The sequence below is a fragment of the Penaeus vannamei genome, chromosome 6 (genome assembly GCF_042767895.1).
Source record: "Penaeus vannamei isolate JL-2024 chromosome 6, ASM4276789v1, whole genome shotgun sequence".
Taxonomy (NCBI): Eukaryota; Metazoa; Arthropoda; class Malacostraca; order Decapoda; family Penaeidae; genus Penaeus; species Penaeus vannamei.
The window spans coordinates 43,079,692-43,099,691 of NC_091554.1; the positions used below are offsets into that span (position 1 = coordinate 43,079,692).

Sequence of the window (20,000 nt, forward strand, 5' to 3'; positions counted from 1 at the left end):
TAACAAGCTGCGAGTGAAAGTTCATAAATTATAACGAGTGTAGATCACAGAATAATGACACTGAACTGTGAAATATCGCTGGGGTCATGCGGATGTTAGTTCCTGTGCACCAAGAGTGAGGGAGGTGCCGATATAGCCAGGCCAGCAACGCCCTTCGCCGCAGTCACTCTCGGACACCCTCTTGGATAGCACTTTCGTCTCCGCCGTCGCCGCCTTCGCCTGGCCGTCCCAACACTTCGAAGAACATGAATCCTTACGGGCCGCTGCTGAGCCCCCTGGCGCCCCAGCAGACCATCCAGAACCCCCTCCTGCTGCCCAGCTTCCTGGTGTCCATCAGACCAACTCGAACGGCGTCCCCGGTGCTGCTCTCGGACGACCTGCGCGCGTCGGTGGAGGCCAACCGGGAGGCCATTAGCGAGCTGAAGAGCATCGTCTCGAAGTTGCTGGACTGCCATTCAGGTGACTTTAAAAGATTAAAAGGCATGTTGTTTTTCGTTCTTTTTGTGTGTGTTTTTTTCTTTAGTAGTACAATAATTTGGATATATGTCTAGACATTGAGGCAAATTTAGTTGGCATTTTGTTAAACGGTGAGAGCCGTCGAAAAATATGAAAAGTAATGAATCGTTTTCATTCTTCCTCTTGTGTAAACATGTTGCGTAAAGATAATGAGAAAGATAACCTCAAGTAAATTTTGTTAACAATGATTGAAAAATCCACATTGCGCTAACCATATTTATTGAAAATGAGACAACCGTTTCGAAATCCTGTTGAAGATGAAATCCAGAAGAATTTTCAATAAATCTAGATTGTGCATTTTTTTCAACCATAGCATTAACACGCTAGAATGTTCTACCATCCTTCAATAATAACAATATGCTCTCTAACTTCCTTTTAACACATAAGATCCTCATCTCTATCATATAACACTAATATTAGACCTTCCCGCACTCTTAGAGAATTGAAAATCATAAAAATAAATTACTAATTCCAGGTTGCAACCTCGGGCACGACGATGACGGTGGTCTGTACGCGTTTCGGGCTCCTCCTGTAGGTAAGGGAAATATGGGCGTCGTTTTTGGTGTGTGTGTGTGTGTGTGTGTGTGTGTGTATGTGTGTGTGTGTGTGTATGAGAGAGAGAGAGAGAGAGAGAGAGAGAGAGAGAGAGAGAGAGAGAGAGAGAGAGAGAGAGAGAGACAGAGAGAGAGAGCGAGAGAGCGAGAGGCAGAACGAGAGAGAGAGAGAGAGAGAGAGAGAGAGAGAGAGAGAGAGAGAGAGAGAGAGAGAGAGAGAGAGAGAAAGAAAGAAAGAAAGAAAGAAAGAAAGAAAGAAAGAGAGATAGGAAGGAGAGAGAAAAAATTCCAGTATTGCCCCGAGATTTTGTTATACAAGGCGGTAATGAAATTATTGATATTGCAGAAATTGCTCCTCCTCCACCTGGACCCAGCGCATTGCATCTCGCCCCTACACCTGGTAAGTATGTGTGTGTGTGTGTGTGTGTGTGTGTGTGTGTGTGTGTGTGTGTGTGTGTGTGTGTGTGTGTGTGTGTGTGTGTGTGTGTGTGTGTGAGAGAGAGAGAGAGAGAGAGAGAGAGAGAGAGAGAGAGAGAGAGAGAGAAATTTTAAAATTCAGTTTCAATCCCATGTATTGCAATGGATATTAGTTGCTGTGATATACTGTTTGTTTTATTTTGCCTTCTAATCTCCCCCTGTGTGCAAGGAATGGCCGGGGTTACCATTTACTGGTAGTGCGCAGGATTGAACGCAGAGAGAGAGAGAAAAATAAATAAAGAAAGATAGGAAGAAGAGAGAAAAAAAAAAATCCAGTATTACCTTGAGATTTTGTTATGCAAGGCGGTAATGAAATTATTAATATTGCAGAAATTGTTCCTCCTCCACCTGGACCTCCCGGCTCGATGCATCTCGCCGCTACACCTGGTAAGTTCTCCTGAGTTGTATATATATACAGATAGATAGATAGATAGATAGATACTGAATGAGAACTTGAAGCGAAGAATCATGCTTTTGTAGAAATAATGTCTATCTGGTTTTAAAGAAATATATAGGGCTCCATAAAAGATTTTAAAAAACGTTATTCATCAGCTTTTACAAATTACGCACTTAAAAACTACTATTTCCATGGTAACACCTGCTGCCTATAATGCTATTCACAGGAGAATTCCCGTGGTTGGTAAGCCTACAAGTCACAAACTTCGAGAAAGTGTACGTGCATCTGTGTGGCGGAACCCTGATCGCTCCAGCCTGGGTCCTCACAGCTGCACATTGTCTAGATAGCGAAAGAATCCAAGAACTAGTGGTAAGTTTCTTTTCTCATGTTCTTTTGATATTATTTGTATGTGTTGCGGTTGATTTAAAGTGAATGTTTGTGTCTATGCGGTGTCTCTCAGCTGGTTTGTTGTTGGCGAAACGTGTGATAAAATGGTGGGTAATGTAGGCCTATTTCACGGCAGGTGGTGTTGGGTGAGCACGATATGGACAAGGAAGAAGGCACCGAGCAAAAGGTCACGGTTAAGGAGGTCATTAAACACCCGAATTACACCCAGTAAGTATACGAGGTCAGGAATCGGTGTTTGTGGAGAATTCAGCAGCGAGTGGTTAATTTCCTGCTAACAAACCATAAAAATTGAGTATTTTCTCCTCGCTGTTATATTTTCTCTGTCATTTAATCTCATATCTCTATCTATCTATCTATTTCAATCTAAGTCTCTGCTACCCCCTTTCCTCCCCCCCCCCCCTCTCTCTCTCTCTCTCTGTCTCTGTCTCTCTCTCTCTCTCTCTCTCTCTCTCTCTCTCTCTCTCTCTCTCTCTCTCTCTCTCCCTCCCTCCCTCCCTCCCTCCCTCCCTCCCTCCCTCCCTCCCTCGCCTCCGTCTCCCTCTCCCTCTCCCTCTCCCTCTCCCTCTCTCTCTCTCTCTCTCTCTCTCTCTCTCTCTCTCTCTCTCTCTCTCAGTGCATCTACCAATCTGTTTCTCTTTCCCATCCTCTCCTTCTCTTTCAGGTAGATCTCCTTTGCATAAATTCTCATTCTCCCTTTCTCCCTTTAGTTGGAACCGACCTATGGACAATGACATCGCCCTGATCCACCTGTCGGAGGCGGTGAAGGTGCGGGAGGTCGTGTCCTTCGCTGAGCTTCCCTCCAACGTCTTCGAAATCTCGACCGGTAGGTATTAACACGTGAAAAAGGAAAGGGTGTAAGGGGAATGAAAAGGAGTCATGCGTACGATTTTTCTTTTTGTTGGTTTTGTAAATGTCTATTTCTGTTTTCTCTCTCTCTCTCTCTCTCTCTCTCTCTCTCTCTCTCTCTCTCTCTCTCTCTCTCTCTCTCTCTCTCTCTCTCTCTCTCTCTCTCTCTCTCATTATCATTATCTAGTCATTATCATTATCAACTGAATCATTCCAAGTCATAGAATAACCAAGTCAGTCTTTAACCCATAGGTAAGACGATCCTTAAACCACCCAATGTTACAAAGTTTATCCCTTTCCTAGGTCTGTGTCGCGAAGGAGGCTGGGGCGCTACTGACGAAGGTACCCCAGGCCCCAACGTCGTCAAAATCAGCGAAGTACCCTTGTTGGAGAAGGAGAAGTGCAAGGGAGCCTACAACGCTAGTTTAGGGGACAACGTGATCTGTGCCGGAGAGAAGGGCATTGGGGCGTGTGTGGTACGTCAGATTTTATTTTATCCTTGTTTATTTTCCTTCGGTTCGTGTGCGTTGAAAGTGTGTTTTGTGTGTTTCTTGTAATGCTTCGATGCTGATTATCAGTTTTGTAGTAGTCTATTTTTTAAGTGAAACAGTTTAGCGTGATTTAGAATTAAATAATAAAAAAAACACATAGTGCACCTACTTAGCTTCTTGAATGACTATTACCAGTTCAACACATCACACATGTTGATCCCACAAGACTAAAAAAAAGGAATAAATAAATAATAATAATTCTAATAGTAATAATAATAATTCTAATAATAATAATAATAATTCATATGAATAATCACCAATTCCTACCTCTCCATTCCCCCACAGGGTGATAACGGCGGACCCCTGATGTGCCACACCCCAGAAGGAGAGGTCATATCAGGTGTCATGTCATGGCGTGAGGGTTGTGCACTGCCTGGGAAGCCTGCAGTTTACATGGACGTTTCCAAATACATCCCATGGATCAACCACGTCATGAGAGCATAGTTTTATTACAAGAACAATATAGTTATGCATATTTTTTAGTCATTAAAAAAATGGTTATTTCAGATTTAGTATTATACAAACACCCTTATTTCTTTTTTCAGTGATTATTTATTTTTTGGCTTTATAGTAATAGGGATTTTGTCAATCAACCTCCATATTAACTAATTTAATCAGTCTCTGTAAAATATATCCGCAAAATAGGTATTGCTCACAAAGCTCATCACTGCCTCCCAGTATAAAGATGTGAATGTTTGAAATAAACTGAACGAAATTAAGTACATGGGTATGATATCCTTGACTGTTACGAAAAGATCTGAATCCTTAAAATGAGGTTATTCTTTAAAGATACAAAATAAATGGCAATGCACAAAAAAATCTTATTAGAAACAAGTAGAGACAAGCTAAATCGGTGCCCTTAATACCTCCAGGGTATTAGAATGGGATGCCAAATATATCTAAAAAGGCATCCCGGGAGGAATATATAAGCCCTTTTAGGAAGATCTGTTTACCTTCTTTTCGTGCCAAATTTCCACTCATTAAAGGGTTATGATAGTTATGTATATATATTGAGCTCCACGAATTATGTTTTGTTTTAGTCCAGCAATGTGAAAAATAAGTTGAAATTTAGCTTAGATCATCCTAGTTCATCATGGTAAGAATGTTGAAAATCTACTTCAAGTGTCTAATACATATTCTTCTGTGTACCCATTCACAGGATAAATCACAATAACAATGGGTACAATCCTCTGTAAACCGTTGACGTATCAGTAGTAATCTCTTATGAAAATTAGAAAAAAAATATAAAGGTGTATTTGATGTCACTTCTACGTATGTAACTGTCAGAGGAGAGTGGGAAGTAGGAAGAGGCAAAAGGAGGCAAGGAAGAAGAGATAAAAAGAGGTAAGGCGGAAGAGTGAAGTAAGAGAGAGGGAGATAAGGAAGAAAAAATGTATGAAAAGAAAATAACAAAAAGTAGATGTGGTGGGAGGAAAGAAGAGGAGGGGGAGAGGCAAAGAGGAATAAGGAGAAAAGAGACAGAAAGAGGCAAGAGAAAGGGAGAAACAAAGGAAGCGAAGTGGTGAATACAGGCAAAGGGGGTTTAGGGGAGAAAAGAGGTAAAGTCCATGTCATTCTAATGGTCACAGTATCGCGTATCCGAAGTTCATCATCAACATTATTTGGAAGCGTAATTTCGTATTGTGCTTGTGGTTGCGTGCGAGAGTGCAGGACGATCGCGCAGATCGTCTGAGATAGTCGTCACAATTTTTTTTTATTCGGATGTTTTCAGGCCAAAAGGTATATTATTACCATCGTTATAATGATATTATATAATTTTCTTGTTTTTATTATCATCACTGCCATTATTATAATTATTATCATTAACGATACTATCGTCACCACCACCACACTACTACTAATCCTATTTCTACTCTTCAAAAAATAACTGATGTGAAAAAGCAACATACGTTCTTTTCTATCATGACATTATTTTATATATTTATAAACTGAACACTGCCAAATTATCGTGCCTCGAGTGTTGTTTGATCTTAAGGTGTTGAGGCAGTGTGCCCTGGTGACCGGTAGACCATTGTAGTGTACCCCGAGATACGCCTTGTAAAAGAAAAAAAAAAAACATCTGTAATTATTATGCATTTTGCCAAGGGCGCACTATTTTAATACATTGCTCCTCTACCTTGAACTACCATGTAAACTACCTTGTTTCCCGCTCGTTTGCCAGTGTCCAGCAGCTCGCCGTGCGCTGGAAGCCAGGCATAATCAGTTCACCCCAAAACCCAGAGGTGTTTACATGTGCTGTGTGTGTGCGTTGTACGAGTTACTGTTAAAATTCATTCTTTGATTTGTATACTCTTACTGGCCAATGTTACCGAAAGCGACGCACAGAGATAGAGAGAAATGGACAATGCCATCTAATAGACCTTACGAAATAGCCATGAATAATATGGGCACAGCTGCTGTGGTTACATATTTACAGCAAAGTGATGAAAATAATTCCTGCATATCACCGCTCAGATTTTATCCCTCACACAGCCAGTGCTCATAATGTCGCATTTTCTATAATTCCTCCGCCGCAGCTCCTCTGTACCCTACACGAAGGTATGTTTCACAAATATTTTCTGTAACAAAACTGTTGTGGCTATCGGCACAAACTGCTAATAAAGGGGGAAATACACAGAAACAAGAAAGTGTAAATTGCAGTGGTCTAATGTTCACCGCAAAATGACGAAAATATCCCCTTCTATTTTTCCCATTCTAAAAGATGGCGGTGTCCATTTCCCTCTATCTACGCGCGTCGCTGTGAATAAATTATTCCTAAATGTTATACTTCATTTTCGTGTTTTAAGATTTAATTATACAGTTCTTTAGAAAGATCTACGCATCGTGCATTTCACACTGACAGCTCACCAGCCATTCTGCAACAGAAAGCCAGTGAGAAACGTAGCGTTTCCAGTGTTGTTTTGATTCTGGGTTATTCTTAAGACTATACAGTGGCATCCAAGAAGAAATAGACAAGTAACCGTACCAGTTTGATATCTCGGCCCATAAAGAGCCCCAAATGCCGAAAAAGTGAGTAAAAACGAAGCAATCCAGACCGTAGAAAGAAGCGAACGAAAGTTTCAAGATTAAAAGGTATTTGGTTTATATTTTATGTGAATGCACTTCTATCTTGCCGTACATACCGAGGTGAAGTGAATGTTTCCCGGGGGTGTTTGGGGACAGAGCCCCCATCAACCCTCACCTCAGGCAGTGTCCAATGGGCACACCTAGCCACGGCAACTTAAATTGTTAGATTATGTTTGTTTATTGGTCAGTACGAGTTTTTGGGTTTGAAACGTGCGAATTCCCGTAGATTTTATCGAAAGGTGGGATGGATTTCAAAGATGGCGTGCCCGTAGAGATTCATTGGCCGAATTTAAGTTTTTTTGTGCTGGTTTTACGCATTTTTGTTTTCTATTGTTATTTAAGCCTGTTTTGCCTTATAATTAACCTAATATCGTTTTGACAAGCGCGTAATGATACACGGACTAGTTCGCGAACGCAAAAATGCGTTCGTGGGTCAGTGTCGTGTTTTTCCTAGCAAGGTAAACAAGCTCATCGACTTTGAATTTGAAAGGCGGCCGCGCGTTATATTTTCGTCATTTAGCGGTGACTATAAGGCCGGTGCATCTTAAACTATACGCTATCCCCTTCTATTTTTCGCGCTCTATAAGATGGCGGTGTCCATTTTCCTCTATCAACGCGCGTCGCGGTCTTCAACCTCTCCCGAAATGCCAATTGCGGTAATGGAAAAAATAACCATTTGTTTGGTGCTTTAATAATTGCTTACGCTGCTCTGTGCGAAAACCTGCACGCGCGTTTTTGCCACTGGAATATTTAACAGCACTGAGACGCCATTCCTTGCCAAACACTAGTAAGAAATGCTTCTTATTTTGTGTTGCGTCGATTCCGGGTTATTCTTCAAAACAATATAGTGTCCTCATGGTGATTGGGGTCACCGGACACACAGCCCCTTACATAACTAATTCTTTGCATATTACTCATATTTTACCCAGCAAATTCCCTTCTACCATTCCGTAGCCTACCCCTACAACCGCGACCAAGGTTGTCGTTAATGGGGTGGTTTCCACAGCATAATTTCTATACATTTTATAGAAGTGAGAGAAATCCATCGGCACATAAATCATGATCGGTCATGTGAATAAATTTTAAAAATTAACGGAAAGGTTAGGTTTGGATTTTTGGGTTCGCATGATACCCAAATATATTTTTTGGGATTTTGTCTCTGGAGGATGTGAGGCTCTTGCTAACAGATACCTTATTCATTTAGTTTTACTTGTATTATTTGTTTAATTCTTGATTTCACGGCTCATCTTAACTTTCATTTTATTATTAGTTTTAATTTCATTGTCATTGTTCATTTAAAGTTTTAATTTTATTATTCACTTACCACCCTATAGTTGTCCCATTTCTTTTTTGTCATGTAATTTGTTCTTTTGTTTACATAGCTTTTTGTCATTAGATATTATCTTTTGTAAATTCATTTTTGTCTGGATATTTAAGGCTTAAGTTTGATTTTACTTGTTATAGTCTTGTCATTTTGTTATAGCGAATTTGGATTTTGCAGGTACATCACTGCAAGAACTTTGGTGCATGACTGCAAGTGACTGAGCCAAGGTGTCACCACAAGTCTGCCGGGACTTGTTCGTCCTTGACGTCGGCGGCCGCTACCTATCGGCGTACAGCTTGCCTCCATTCATCACCCCGTCTCGCCCCCATGTCTCAACCGTGAGCTACTCGGAGGGTTGTCCTAAGGGCAGCTTGCCCAATTCTTGCCAGGAAGAAGTCATCTAACCCAGGTGGTTGCCTGCTAGCTGTTGATCACTGTCCAGAAAACAAATACAGAATTCCAGGTACCAGCGGACAAGTGCCTGGATGATAGATTTGGCAGTCCAAATGGCTGCATCGATTTTGGGTACAGTAAAGAAAATTTCTTTGTGTTCCCCAAAACGAAAATCAGCAGTACTTGAGGTGAAATACATGATCCCAGGTCATGCATTGTACTATTGCTTGCAAAGTGCTATTGTTAGATTTACTGTTCACCCTTGCCTGCCCCCTTCCTCAGTTCTAGACCACCTTCCTTACAGTGATCACTATTCTATCCTTCTCTCTCCCACTGCTCATGTTCCACAACCCCCACGCTGGTGCTTTAATAGAGGAGATTGGCATGCTTTTACCTCTCTCTCCACTCTCCCTCTTCCTCCATCCTTTTCTTTCACATCAGACATGCTTTCTTATTTCACAATGGCTGTCCTGAGTTCTGCCTTCACAGCCATTCCAAGAACATCTAGGCTATACACATCTAAATGCGTTCCATGGTGGAACACCGAATTATTCTTAGTGCTTCAGAAGAAGTGAGCAGTTTGGAGTAGTTATCATTTTTAGGGAAATGCCCCCAATCAAACGTCAGTCTTAATAAACTTTAGAAAAACAGCAACTCAACTACACCGCACTATTCAAAACTATGAAAACCTCTACACGAGTCTGTATCTATCTAGGAAACATCCTCCATATCCTGCCAGTCCTCCATATCCATAACACCCTTCTCTATCATCAAAACAGGCAAGGACAGCACTCCCATATCCTTCGTGATGTCTACTGAGCCTTACAATGCCCCCTTCTCTACTTAACTTATTTCTGCCATACACGCATGAAAGCGCTATGGCATACAATGCCGTATGCTACATCTTCCACCTTCCTCCTTATCCTCCTTACTAACAACAATATTTGGATAACTGGAAATTTTCCTCCTCACTGGCGTGAAGCACTTATTTTACCTTTTCTTAAACCAAATAAATCCAGCACTCTCCTTCAAGACTACTAACCCATACCCCTGAGTAGCTGCTTGTGAAAATTATTAGAATTATCATTACTTAGTTTATTTAGAGGGAGTATGGGTGTATTCATTAAATCATTCCTAACTAGTCGTACCTTCCAAGTCAAATTTTCCTCGTCAGCTTAATCCTTTCCTCAACATGAAGGTCTCCCACAAGGAGGTGTATTAAGCGCTACACCATTCCTAATAACCGTAAACTGTTTGATAACGGTTCTACCACCAGTTATCCGATCCTCTCTGTATATATTTATCAATCAGGCCCATCTATATCTAATCTCTGTCAACAAATCCAATTTGCAATATCTAAACTCTTTTTGGGCCACAGACCATGGCTTTCACTTTTCCACATCCAAATCCTTCTCCATGCTTTTTTCCTCTCCACTTCCACTCTGACAAATTCTTTAGTCATTTTTGACTTGGTGAGACTACATCCTCTATATCAAAGAGAAAACCTGCCGCCACCTCTGACTCCTACAGCTCCTATATCCTGAGGGTCAGACCGCAAAACCAACCTCCATCTCCATACTTCATTGATCCTTCCATTCTTGACTACGGCTGTCATATCTGTTCCTCTGCCTCTACCTCTCTTCTAACTCGCCTTGATACTACCCATCACTGCAGTATACGCTTAGCCCTAGGTGCCTTCCGCTCCTCTCCTGTTGAGAGTCTATACGTTGAATTAGGCCTACCTTCCCTATCCCGACGCCGTGCCATTCTCTTTCCAGATTTATGCACATTTCACCAGTTTTCTATATAAACTAACTGTCCCTCAGTCCATTCTCCTAGCCTTTACCTTCTGTCCACGCCCATCTACTTTCTCTGTCAGGATGGATGAACTCCTCTCCCATTTACCATTTCCTCGCCTCCAACTCTTACCTTTTTCTACCTATGAATACCCGCCCTGGCTTATACCTTCCTCCCATATTTGCTCCTCAGTTTTCCCTGATACACTGAAATCAGACACCCTCCCTTCTATCCTTTTCACTCATTTTCTCAACCCACTCCTCCAGCACTCACGTGTCTACAGATGGTTCCAAATTCACCTCTGACATTGGTTTTGCTGTAATTTTGTACTTTCAACTTTCCATTTCCACCCGAACCCAGCGCCCTTACAACTGAATTGTATGCTATCCTCTTCGCATTAGTCTTGCCATATTTCCTCATCCTTTACAATTTTCACCAACCCTAAAAACTCATTATCTCTCTTACAGTATCTACAACCATTCAAGCCTCTTGACCGTAAGATTCAGGACAAACTATTCCATCTAGCCATGCATCACAAGACTCAGTTTCTGTTGGATACCCAGTCTCATTGGGATCCCCGGCAGTGACCAGGCACACTAGCACACTCCGCCACCTTGTCCACATCCCATCATCCCAGATTTTCATATATGCCAGCTTCACTTCAAAACCTTCCTCTTCATCGTAGTCATTCTGGTCTGGCCTAACCACTAATAAACTACATAACATGATAACTTCCATCTCTCCTTGGTCGATAGCATCCCATTAAAACAGATGCTGGGAAACTGCTCTTACCCGCCTACGCATTAGACACACTCGCCTCAAACATTCTTACATCATGTCACAATCTGATCCACCTCTATGTTCATGCAATGTCCCTCTTTCAGTCACACATCCTACGATCCTGTCTGCGCTTCACAGCAACCCATATCTCAGCTGACTTCCCTGACACCTAACCAATAGGAAATCTTCTCAGAACCTCATGCCTTTTCCTTTGATAACGTTTTCTCATTCCTTAGGCGCTTATCCTCATTTCAATTTATTCACCCTCTATCCTTATCCCTCCCCTTCCTATCAATAACTATCCTCCATTTACTACCCTTTTTCTAGCCCTTACACTACCATACTATCTTGAAACTTAGTATATGACCATTGAAACTTAGTAACTACCCCTCTCATCACAATACTTTACCATAATGCTATATGACCTTTGATGCCTAGCACATTATTTGTTTAAAACATTAAAAATTGCCTGTCCTCCGTCTAGGGGAGGGATTGTAGTCTATCCCAAGGTATACCTTCTGAATAATTATGCTTTAATTAAAATACACCTTGCAAGGAACAAAATAAGTTAAGTATTGTTCTTCTCCTTTTAATTGCCATCTAATGTTTCTCGATAGTTTGCTTGTGTCCAGCAGTTCGCCGTGTCTGGAGGCAGCTAGTCATTTCACCCCGACACCTAGAGCTATATTGACCTGTGCTTTGTGCTTGTGCATGTTTAATGTATTATTTTTAATTCTAAGATTTCTATATCCATTTTTTCATTCATTTCAATGTATTAACAAATAAACAGTTCAAGCATAATAAGGTGATTCTTAATGTTATCCTTGGAAATACGAGAAAATCTAGAATTTCCAGCCAACCTAGGGTCAGACTAGGCTCAATCTTGTCGAACAGCTGGGTAGTATACTACACCAATTTGTATTTTCTTGTGGTTGGTTCCAGTGTGTGTTATGTGCATGTGTGTACTATTCATGCTGTGTGTGTTAGCTAATATGTGCTCGGTAACAAGTATTTTTCATCGTCTGCCAGTATATGGCGTTGGGTGAGCATATCAGAGACGAAGAGTACCGAGCAGGCTACTTAATATTCTCGTCACATTTAGTATGTAGTAAGCTCGAAAACCAGTGCCCATACGAAGAACCATTTTCTCCCAAAATTTATTGAACAGCGAGAGATTTACTCGACAGTTGTCTGTGATCATACATTTACTTTAGAAAATTAGAATCTTTTATATGAACTATCTAATTTTTGGTAGCACTGACATGACCTTACTTATAAGAGGCTATAGGCAGAGCTTTCCTCCTGCATTTTTGTAGTCTCTGCTGATAAAAAAAAAATCCAATGTGTAAAAGAGCGGCGGGAGTCTGGGGGAAATTAAACCGTGATCCCCATCATTTATTCATAATGTTGAGTTCTTGTAAATTAGCCCGTATTCATTTTTCAAAGTCCCCTCCCCTCAATTCTTTGTTCGTTGTCGTGGGGAGAGCAGGGGTAGGAGACGGAGACTACGGCCCAAGGAAGCGGATAACCTCTACTTTGGAACTCAGCCCTCACCTCAGTTAAATTTGTATGGCCTCTTTTCCGTTTTATTCGTTTTCTTCATCCTCTTCTGTCTTCATGAAGTGTGAGAGCCGTGCTGAAAGTATGAAAAGTTGAATGTGTGATTCTTGAACAGCTTTCCTACTCCGTTTGCTCTTCCCTCACTATGAATAGTCGTATCCTTCTCTCGTTACTCTTTTCACTACCACCAGGGCGACACGCTTTTCCGTAGCAGCATTTCTGCCGTTCTCTAAACATCAGATGATAAAGAAAACGCATATAAATAATAGAATTGGACCATAGACTATCATAAACGGATAAATGTTAGCTACAGTAACAGTGCGTAGAATCAGACTAATGATTTTGCGATTCTCTGCGTTACTTTGTTTATTGCATTGCATTGCGGCTTAAATTTTATTCGATGTTACGTCAGCTGGGCCTTCTAGCTGGGCATCACCAAAAATAGAGCCAGAGTCCCATAGAGTGACTTCAGTCCTACAACACTCACTGGTAATGGGATCCTTTTTTTTATAGATCAAGTTTACAGGTACAATGTCATATTTTCTGGTTATACATCGGACATTTACGGTACAGTTAAGGGTGTATTTCTTGTTGAATGTGACAATATTGACTTGGTAATGTTATAAACTGTATAACGTTTTAGGCAAGCTATAAAAAGTAAGTAAAGTAGGAATTTTATAATCAGTAGACTCTGATCATACGCAGTTACTGTAATCTAATATTTATCCGTTTATGATAGTGCCTGATCCAATTTTATTATTTTTGTTCTTTATTATCTGATTTCTAGAGAACGGCAGAAATGCTGCTACGGAAAAGCGTGCAGCCCTTCCTGTCGGATTTCGCTTCCAAGCTCCATCTAATCGCTATAATTTCGAATACGCCGATTATGACTTTAGATGTTAGCGAGTATATAATTTTTTTCAATAAATATATTTTCAAAGGTTTTCAATTCATCACTTTATATGTTGTCATTGTTTTTCTCTGGCACTAGTATCCCTCTTGAGTACGACACTGGGAGGTCCTCATGCCATGATGGTGTGATAAGACGGGCCCCTTAAGGGTGGCCTGGAGAAGCGGGTACAACTAGAGATGCCATTAGCGAGAAAACTGAACCTATGAGTAGTTTGTAGTTTTCTCGCCTGGAACATTTCTCGCCTGGAACATTACCTTTACTGGCACCCGCCAATCATACCTGCTCGTGTGGACAGGATTTAGGCAGTTCACCCACAGGTCATTGGCTTTACATAGAAATTTTCTCAATTTTAAAACAACTTGCACCAATTAATTTTATAACCACCATACCCTTTACTGATTCATGAAGTCAGCCATTAAAGACTTAAATCAGTTTAGTACAGCACGTGCATACTAACGTTCTTGCACTATAAATAAGTAGGAAAATAACACCATCAATTTCAGGTTTTCTCTTTTTACTGTATATATCATATTAGATTCCTCAACTTCACTTTGCTGTCATAAAAATAATGGTATATACATACACATAAATACAACATTAAATAAATTACGAGGATCCTGCAAGCAACAGCTGTAAATGAGGACTGTCAGGCTTCTCATGTAGGATTTGGTCACACTGGGCACCAATATTGCTAACCTCTATCTTTTACATCGTAAAAATTATGCACTATATAAACTGGGAAAAAAGTAGTAAACTATTATTACACTGCCATGAAGCTAAATTTATTTTGAGAATGCCTGCTTTTAAAGAAACGCTGGTAAATTATAATCGCAAATGTGAAGATTTGTATTACTAGCAGCAATGGACACTGATTAAAAGTATTATTTGGAAAATCAATATGCTAATACTAGATCTGGGTGCATCTGTACTTGGCCCTTGGAAAGCCAATACAGCATCAACACCCACTCACTGTCAAGAACTATCATATGATCACAGTTACGGTATAGTAAGTCTGTTGATGAACCATAAAGCATCAGCACTTAAGGGTCACATTGTAAGAAAACCGAATTTCATTAATAAAGCTTTGAAAACTATTCCCCCCCTTGACCAACACCTGACAGTTTCCTTTGAAATGTACCTTAAAAGATAAAAAGAAATCAAACACGCGAGATTTCCGTTTTGCCATTGAAAAATAAATATATGATAATGTACAAGACGATACTTTATCAGCAGCAGAAAAACACAAGCAAAAAGTAAAAATAGTTTGGTGTACGTACCCCTGCACCCACCTTTTTTCTTTTTTTTATAAAAAGAGGAAAATATGCAACAAAGGGAAGATTTATGGGAGAGTGGAGTGCAAGAAACACAAGAGATAGAAATACTTATATATGAAGCTAGCACCTTCATTCCTAATATCCTGTGGATTTTGAAAGGTGGCATCTATTGTGAAAAGAAAAATCAACTTTCAAATGATCAAACTTCACCAAGCTACTGTTGCATTAAAATCAAGTTATTTGTAGATGCTTCACTAACAAAAGCTAGATATTGCACTTTCAATACGATTTTTTTTTTTTTAATTGCCACATTACCGAACTTTTCTCATTGGTCAACTGTCACAATCCACTCGTCTGCATAGATAAGCATATACATTAAGGACTTGTTCATGCAATCACAAAAGCTTGGATGGCCCTTACAGCCATGACATGTTGTATTGCAGGTAATACATATATCTTACCATCAAATTAATGCCCCCAGATAACTTTCAAAACAATTTTAATGGATGTACAAATAGTTCATCCACAGACAGGTCTAAATTGCTTTTACCGATTATCTGCATCAGGCTGGCAACCTTGAAAATAAAATAATGAAAAACAGTAAGTTGCCCATGCTCTGCAAATGTTAGAGTAACTTTAATACCATAAAAACGGAGTCAAATACATAGTAGTATCTATCCTCTACTGATATAAAGATTAAGGGAATATCAAGTTCGTAAGTGTGCCTTAAAATACTACAATGATGGATATTAATTTTCCAGTCCAGCTAGAAAGCTCAACAATGAATCGAACACTAAACTTGTATTCTCTTTACCCAAACACGTGAATCACAAAGTTTGGAATGAATGGATGGATGAACAATCATTATGTATCATCTGATCAAGATTGTTGTCATAGCTACCCTGTGCGATGCAAGTCACATTATGTCTTTGAAGATTCTTCATAGTTCATGATTAAACTTTCCAGATATGTAAAATCATTTTATCATCTTAACTCAACCAAAGGCATTGCCACAAAAGGAAAGTTTTGTCATCAATCAATATTTATTTATTATTATTTTAAAAAAATATTGTGTCACAAGAGATCAAATGCACTGGATGACATATAAACTAAAAATCTTTGACACAAACTTGTCTTCTGCAACTCTGCGCAATGACCTGAATCAACCACTATGTAGCTGGGCAATTTCCCTAAACTGTACAACTAACATAAAATTCCTTTAAATGGGTGAAGGGGCAACTGAAAATGAAATATTTGGTCAGCTTGTGTTATACATATGAAAACAAGGGTAATGTTATGTTTCATGAATATTTGCAGATATGACTGTAGCCAGTCCTCAACTAGAACTTTCCAAACAAAATGCCAGGAAAATATGCCAAAGAAATTGATATAATGCCCCATTAATATTATTTGGCCACTGAGTTTTGCTTAACATAATGAGAGGTTTCAAACCTGTACTTTACTTTTAATGTTGTGGAAGCAGTTATTTCTATTTCAATATACATGTATCAAGGATTGCCTTGATTCAGCTCTATAGCAATTAAATCCACAGGCATTCCTAATAATGGGACAATATCTTACATTGGACGTTTAATTTCCACTGATGGTATTGTTTAACAATTTATCTCATCTTGCAAAACCTATGGGATGACAGCTGTGACCAAAGCATCAATTCAATTTATATTCACGAACCTTTGTTTCCTTTTAACTGTATACAGTCTCTATGATGCTAAGAAGAAAAAGCAGATAAGCCACAAGCTTTGAAGGAGTATTTACGAGAATTGTAAGTACAGTCCAGCCTGAAGCTTATGTAGAAACTTATTTCTTAGTCTTACAAAATACAGGACAGCAGCAGAACCAAAGTATGAAGTGCAAACCTTTTTCTAAGACTTTCTATGAGGAATTAAATATCAATAACTGCAGCACAGATTTCTAAAGAAAAAAATAATTTACAATATCAATTGTTCTTCAAATTATTTTTATATATATAAAAAAACTAACATACAGTCATATTGTGAAGCTGAATGTTTATATGTAAGCAATACAAAAGTAAAGGATGATGATGAAACGAAAGTGAAGGAAAATGTACTTCTGACTTAACACTATAGTGGTAACATTTTTACCAGAAGTAAACTTTATCCAAATCATTTCTGAATACTTCAAAACAAAACATGGTAATAGAATTATATATAAAAACTCTAAATTCCAATTTTCAACATTCACAGAAATAATTGCATTTCTGTAACTATCTCTACATGAATTACCATTCAAATTTTTAACTTGGAATATCAAAAATTGTGGATGAATTACAAGATGAGTAGACATCAAAAGAGCCACTTCGCCTCAAACATTTCTCGTGCTACAAACAACTCCAGTCACTCAACCCTGTACATTCCTCTGGTATATCAGTACCCAAACATATATAACAATGACATGCACAATTTCTGGCAGCATAGGCTGTCTTTTGAACAGAGGCTTTTGATTGTTCCACTTGACACAGCATATACCAGAAAAAGGTCAGTGTGGAAGAAACTGCGACACTTTTAATATGAAAAATATTAAGAAAATATAGACTACCTAGATAACAAGTCTGTATGACAACAACACGGTGAACTTCAACTCTTCACAAATGGCTTCGCTGCATACTCCTCAAGCTGCTTATGTTCTCAATCAAACAGAGTCCAATGTTCACTGTCTAATCATTAGTTCTAACTTTTTTTTCCCCCTTATTAAAATTGATCACAGAAAATCTAACAATTTAAAAAATTTCCAATATGTTATTCGTTCCAAACAGTTCAACAAGTCTGCCTAATGACTGGGTAGAAATGAACATACAGCCTTTGATCGTAGAACAGAGTATTCAACCATACTTGTATAAAAATTTGTGTCATTCAATTATATTCACAAAATCACATATGCTCGTTTCAAAACCATGAACGTCATTTAAAACACTAGATGAAATGAAATATATTTATCCATGAAAATAAGAAGTCTACACGAAATATATATGAACTTAAATTGTTATCAATTTCAAAATTACTATTAGTCTTTGCTACAAGGAAATTAAGTCATGGATACCCCTAACATTTGTCGACATTTCTCGTAGACAACATAGGAGATGCTGACAGCCGGAGCAACCTTCATAAAGTTTGGTGTGATGCCACGATAAAGGCCAGTGGGTCCCTCTTTGGCGATAATATGACGGAACAGTCCAGACATTGTAATTGGCTGGTTGTGGACCACTCCTGGGGCTATAACTGCAAAGGTGAAAGTTAAAAATAAACAACTAGAAAATAAATCAAAGAATAAGTAGCTTGGTTTGCTATGCAATATACACCTGTCTTGTCAAAGAATATTTGTACAGAATTGGTAAAAAGGAGCAATAAAAATTTGTACAAGGCCATAGTATACCACAGTGAATTCTGAAGGGAGTTAATCTCTATATGTCAATTGACACTACAAGAAGAATTAGACAGGATCCGAACATGATTAAGGTCTCAATATTTTAATTACCCCATTTTCTACTTTTCATATGCAAAATCAAAATAGCAAAATAGTAAATTCCACATTCTTACAAGACTTACCTTGTGCTTGTAGCCTGGTGCGAACAAGAGCCAGAGGGTAGGACGCAACCTGACCACATGAAGAAGAGAATGCTCCACAGGCAATAATGGCTAGAACTGAGGGGTTCCTGCCATCTGAATATTGCTCCATATAAGATTTTTTTAAGGTTTCATATATGGCAAGGTCAATACCCGCATATGGTATAATCCCTAGAATGTTGGGGATGTAGCCTCTGTAGAATGATTTTACACCCTCCATCTTATAAATTTTGACAGCTGCGTCTGCTATGCTCTTGTACTGGCCGGTTTTTCTGAGCGCTAATCTGGTCTTCAAAACCTGTCCAAGAAAAGAAACAATTAAACAACACTATTCTTATTTTCCTATGGAGCCAATTATTAAATATTTACACATACATTTCTCTTCAAGATATACAAAACAATTACAGAAAAATTAATATGTAAGCAATTCAATAAGACAGTACCTAATATGCATATTCCTAATGTCTTACCTCAAGAGGATAAATTACAGACTGCGAAAAACCTCCAGCAAAGGAACCTGCCACAAAGCGCTCATAAATGGTCAACTCTCTCTCTTTGCTGCCACCAAACTGCAATACCATGCGCTTGGCTTGTTCATAGGCAGCAAACTTCAGGGCAGACTCTGGCGCAATCTTCAAGACATTGATTCCATTACCTCGCCACAGACTTTTGACACCTCCTTCCTGAAGCATGTACTTGAAGCAGTTGGATAAACTGTGAAACTGTTTCGCTCCATGAACCTGCAGAAATACAAAATTTTCATAAGGAACAAGAAAATGTTTCCGTTATATGATTATACAAGTCGAAAACTGTGCTACAGATGCCTAGTGACTCCTTACTCAATCTCACCTGCAGAAATACTTTGAGTCTGTCAAGTGGTGCTGTGCAAGTTCTTGATACCATGCCTGCCACGCCTCCTGCCACCAAGTGACGCCACCATTTTCCAGAGAGCCATTCCTCAAGTGAAAAGTCGTCCGGCACTGAGAGGTCCTCTCCTACATCCAGATTCTGAAAATACCAAGGTGGTTTAAATTACCAGTTGTGTTGTTTCCATACTACAATTACTATTTAGATAGTCTCAAATTTATCACAGCAGCTACAGTCCATATGGAATTGTCTACTGAGGGCAGGATCTCCTTTACCGTTACATGTAAAATAAGAAAGGAGAGGTATTCCTGGAAAAGGAAATCAAACCTACCGTGGCATGTCTCCAGTAGAGAATGATGTCGTGGAGATTGGCTGAGGGGTGGAAGAGAAGATAGTCCCGCCACTCATCAAAACTGATGTCTAATGTGCCATCTTTGTCCATTCTGAAAAGAAGATATTAGAATCAATAAAGAGTAAAGAAGTGGACAACTGTGTCAGTATGGTCTTCAAATTTCATAATCACTATCACACATTTGAGTCTCAGCAAAATTTGTAAATGCAACTGCACACACTAACATCTCATTCTCTCAGCATTTGCCTATCTACATAATCATTACCATACCTTTTCATTCTGAATCTCACAACCACATACAC

General features: G+C 39.3%; 2 protein-coding genes and 1 long non-coding RNA gene across 6 annotated transcripts in view; 2 read left to right on the top strand and 1 right to left on the bottom strand.

Annotated features, from left to right (window-relative positions):
- Nucleotides 1-125: 125 nt before the first annotated feature.
- On the top strand, nucleotides 126-4,468 carry LOC113824427 (trypsin). Its single transcript, XM_070123031.1, has 9 exons — nucleotides 126-480; nucleotides 992-1,051; nucleotides 1,417-1,470; nucleotides 1,878-1,934; nucleotides 2,171-2,313; nucleotides 2,468-2,559; nucleotides 3,060-3,175; nucleotides 3,502-3,674; nucleotides 4,035-4,468. The coding sequence occupies exons 1-9, from the start codon at nucleotides 246-248 to the stop codon at nucleotides 4,191-4,193; spliced, it is 1,089 nt and encodes a 362-aa protein (XP_069979132.1). The 5' UTR covers nucleotides 126-245; the 3' UTR covers nucleotides 4,194-4,468.
- A 1,163-nt stretch (nucleotides 4,469-5,631) lies between these two features.
- Nucleotides 5,632-11,934, top strand: LOC113824428 (uncharacterized). The gene is made up of 2 exons (XR_011398627.1): nucleotides 5,632-6,308; nucleotides 8,338-11,934. It is a non-coding gene; the product is annotated as an uncharacterized lncRNA (long non-coding RNA).
- A 2,166-nt stretch (nucleotides 11,935-14,100) lies between these two features.
- The window catches only part of SCaMC (Short Calcium-binding Mitochondrial Carrier), a 74,851-nt gene continuing 68,951 nt past the window's right edge, over nucleotides 14,101-20,000 (bottom strand). For all 4 annotated transcript variants that reach the window (XM_070123032.1, XM_070123033.1, XM_027377172.2 and 1 more), the window contains 5 exons: nucleotides 19,678-19,789; nucleotides 19,329-19,487; nucleotides 18,950-19,219; nucleotides 18,462-18,777; nucleotides 14,101-18,134 (listed from right to left, as the gene is read on the bottom strand). In XM_070123032.1, the coding sequence (XP_069979133.1) occupies nucleotides 17,941-18,134; nucleotides 18,462-18,777; nucleotides 18,950-19,219; nucleotides 19,329-19,487; nucleotides 19,678-19,789 (1,051 nt within the window). In that variant the 3' untranslated portion in view covers nucleotides 14,101-17,940. The remainder of the gene's footprint in view (nucleotides 18,135-18,461; nucleotides 18,778-18,949; nucleotides 19,220-19,328; nucleotides 19,488-19,677; nucleotides 19,790-20,000) is intronic.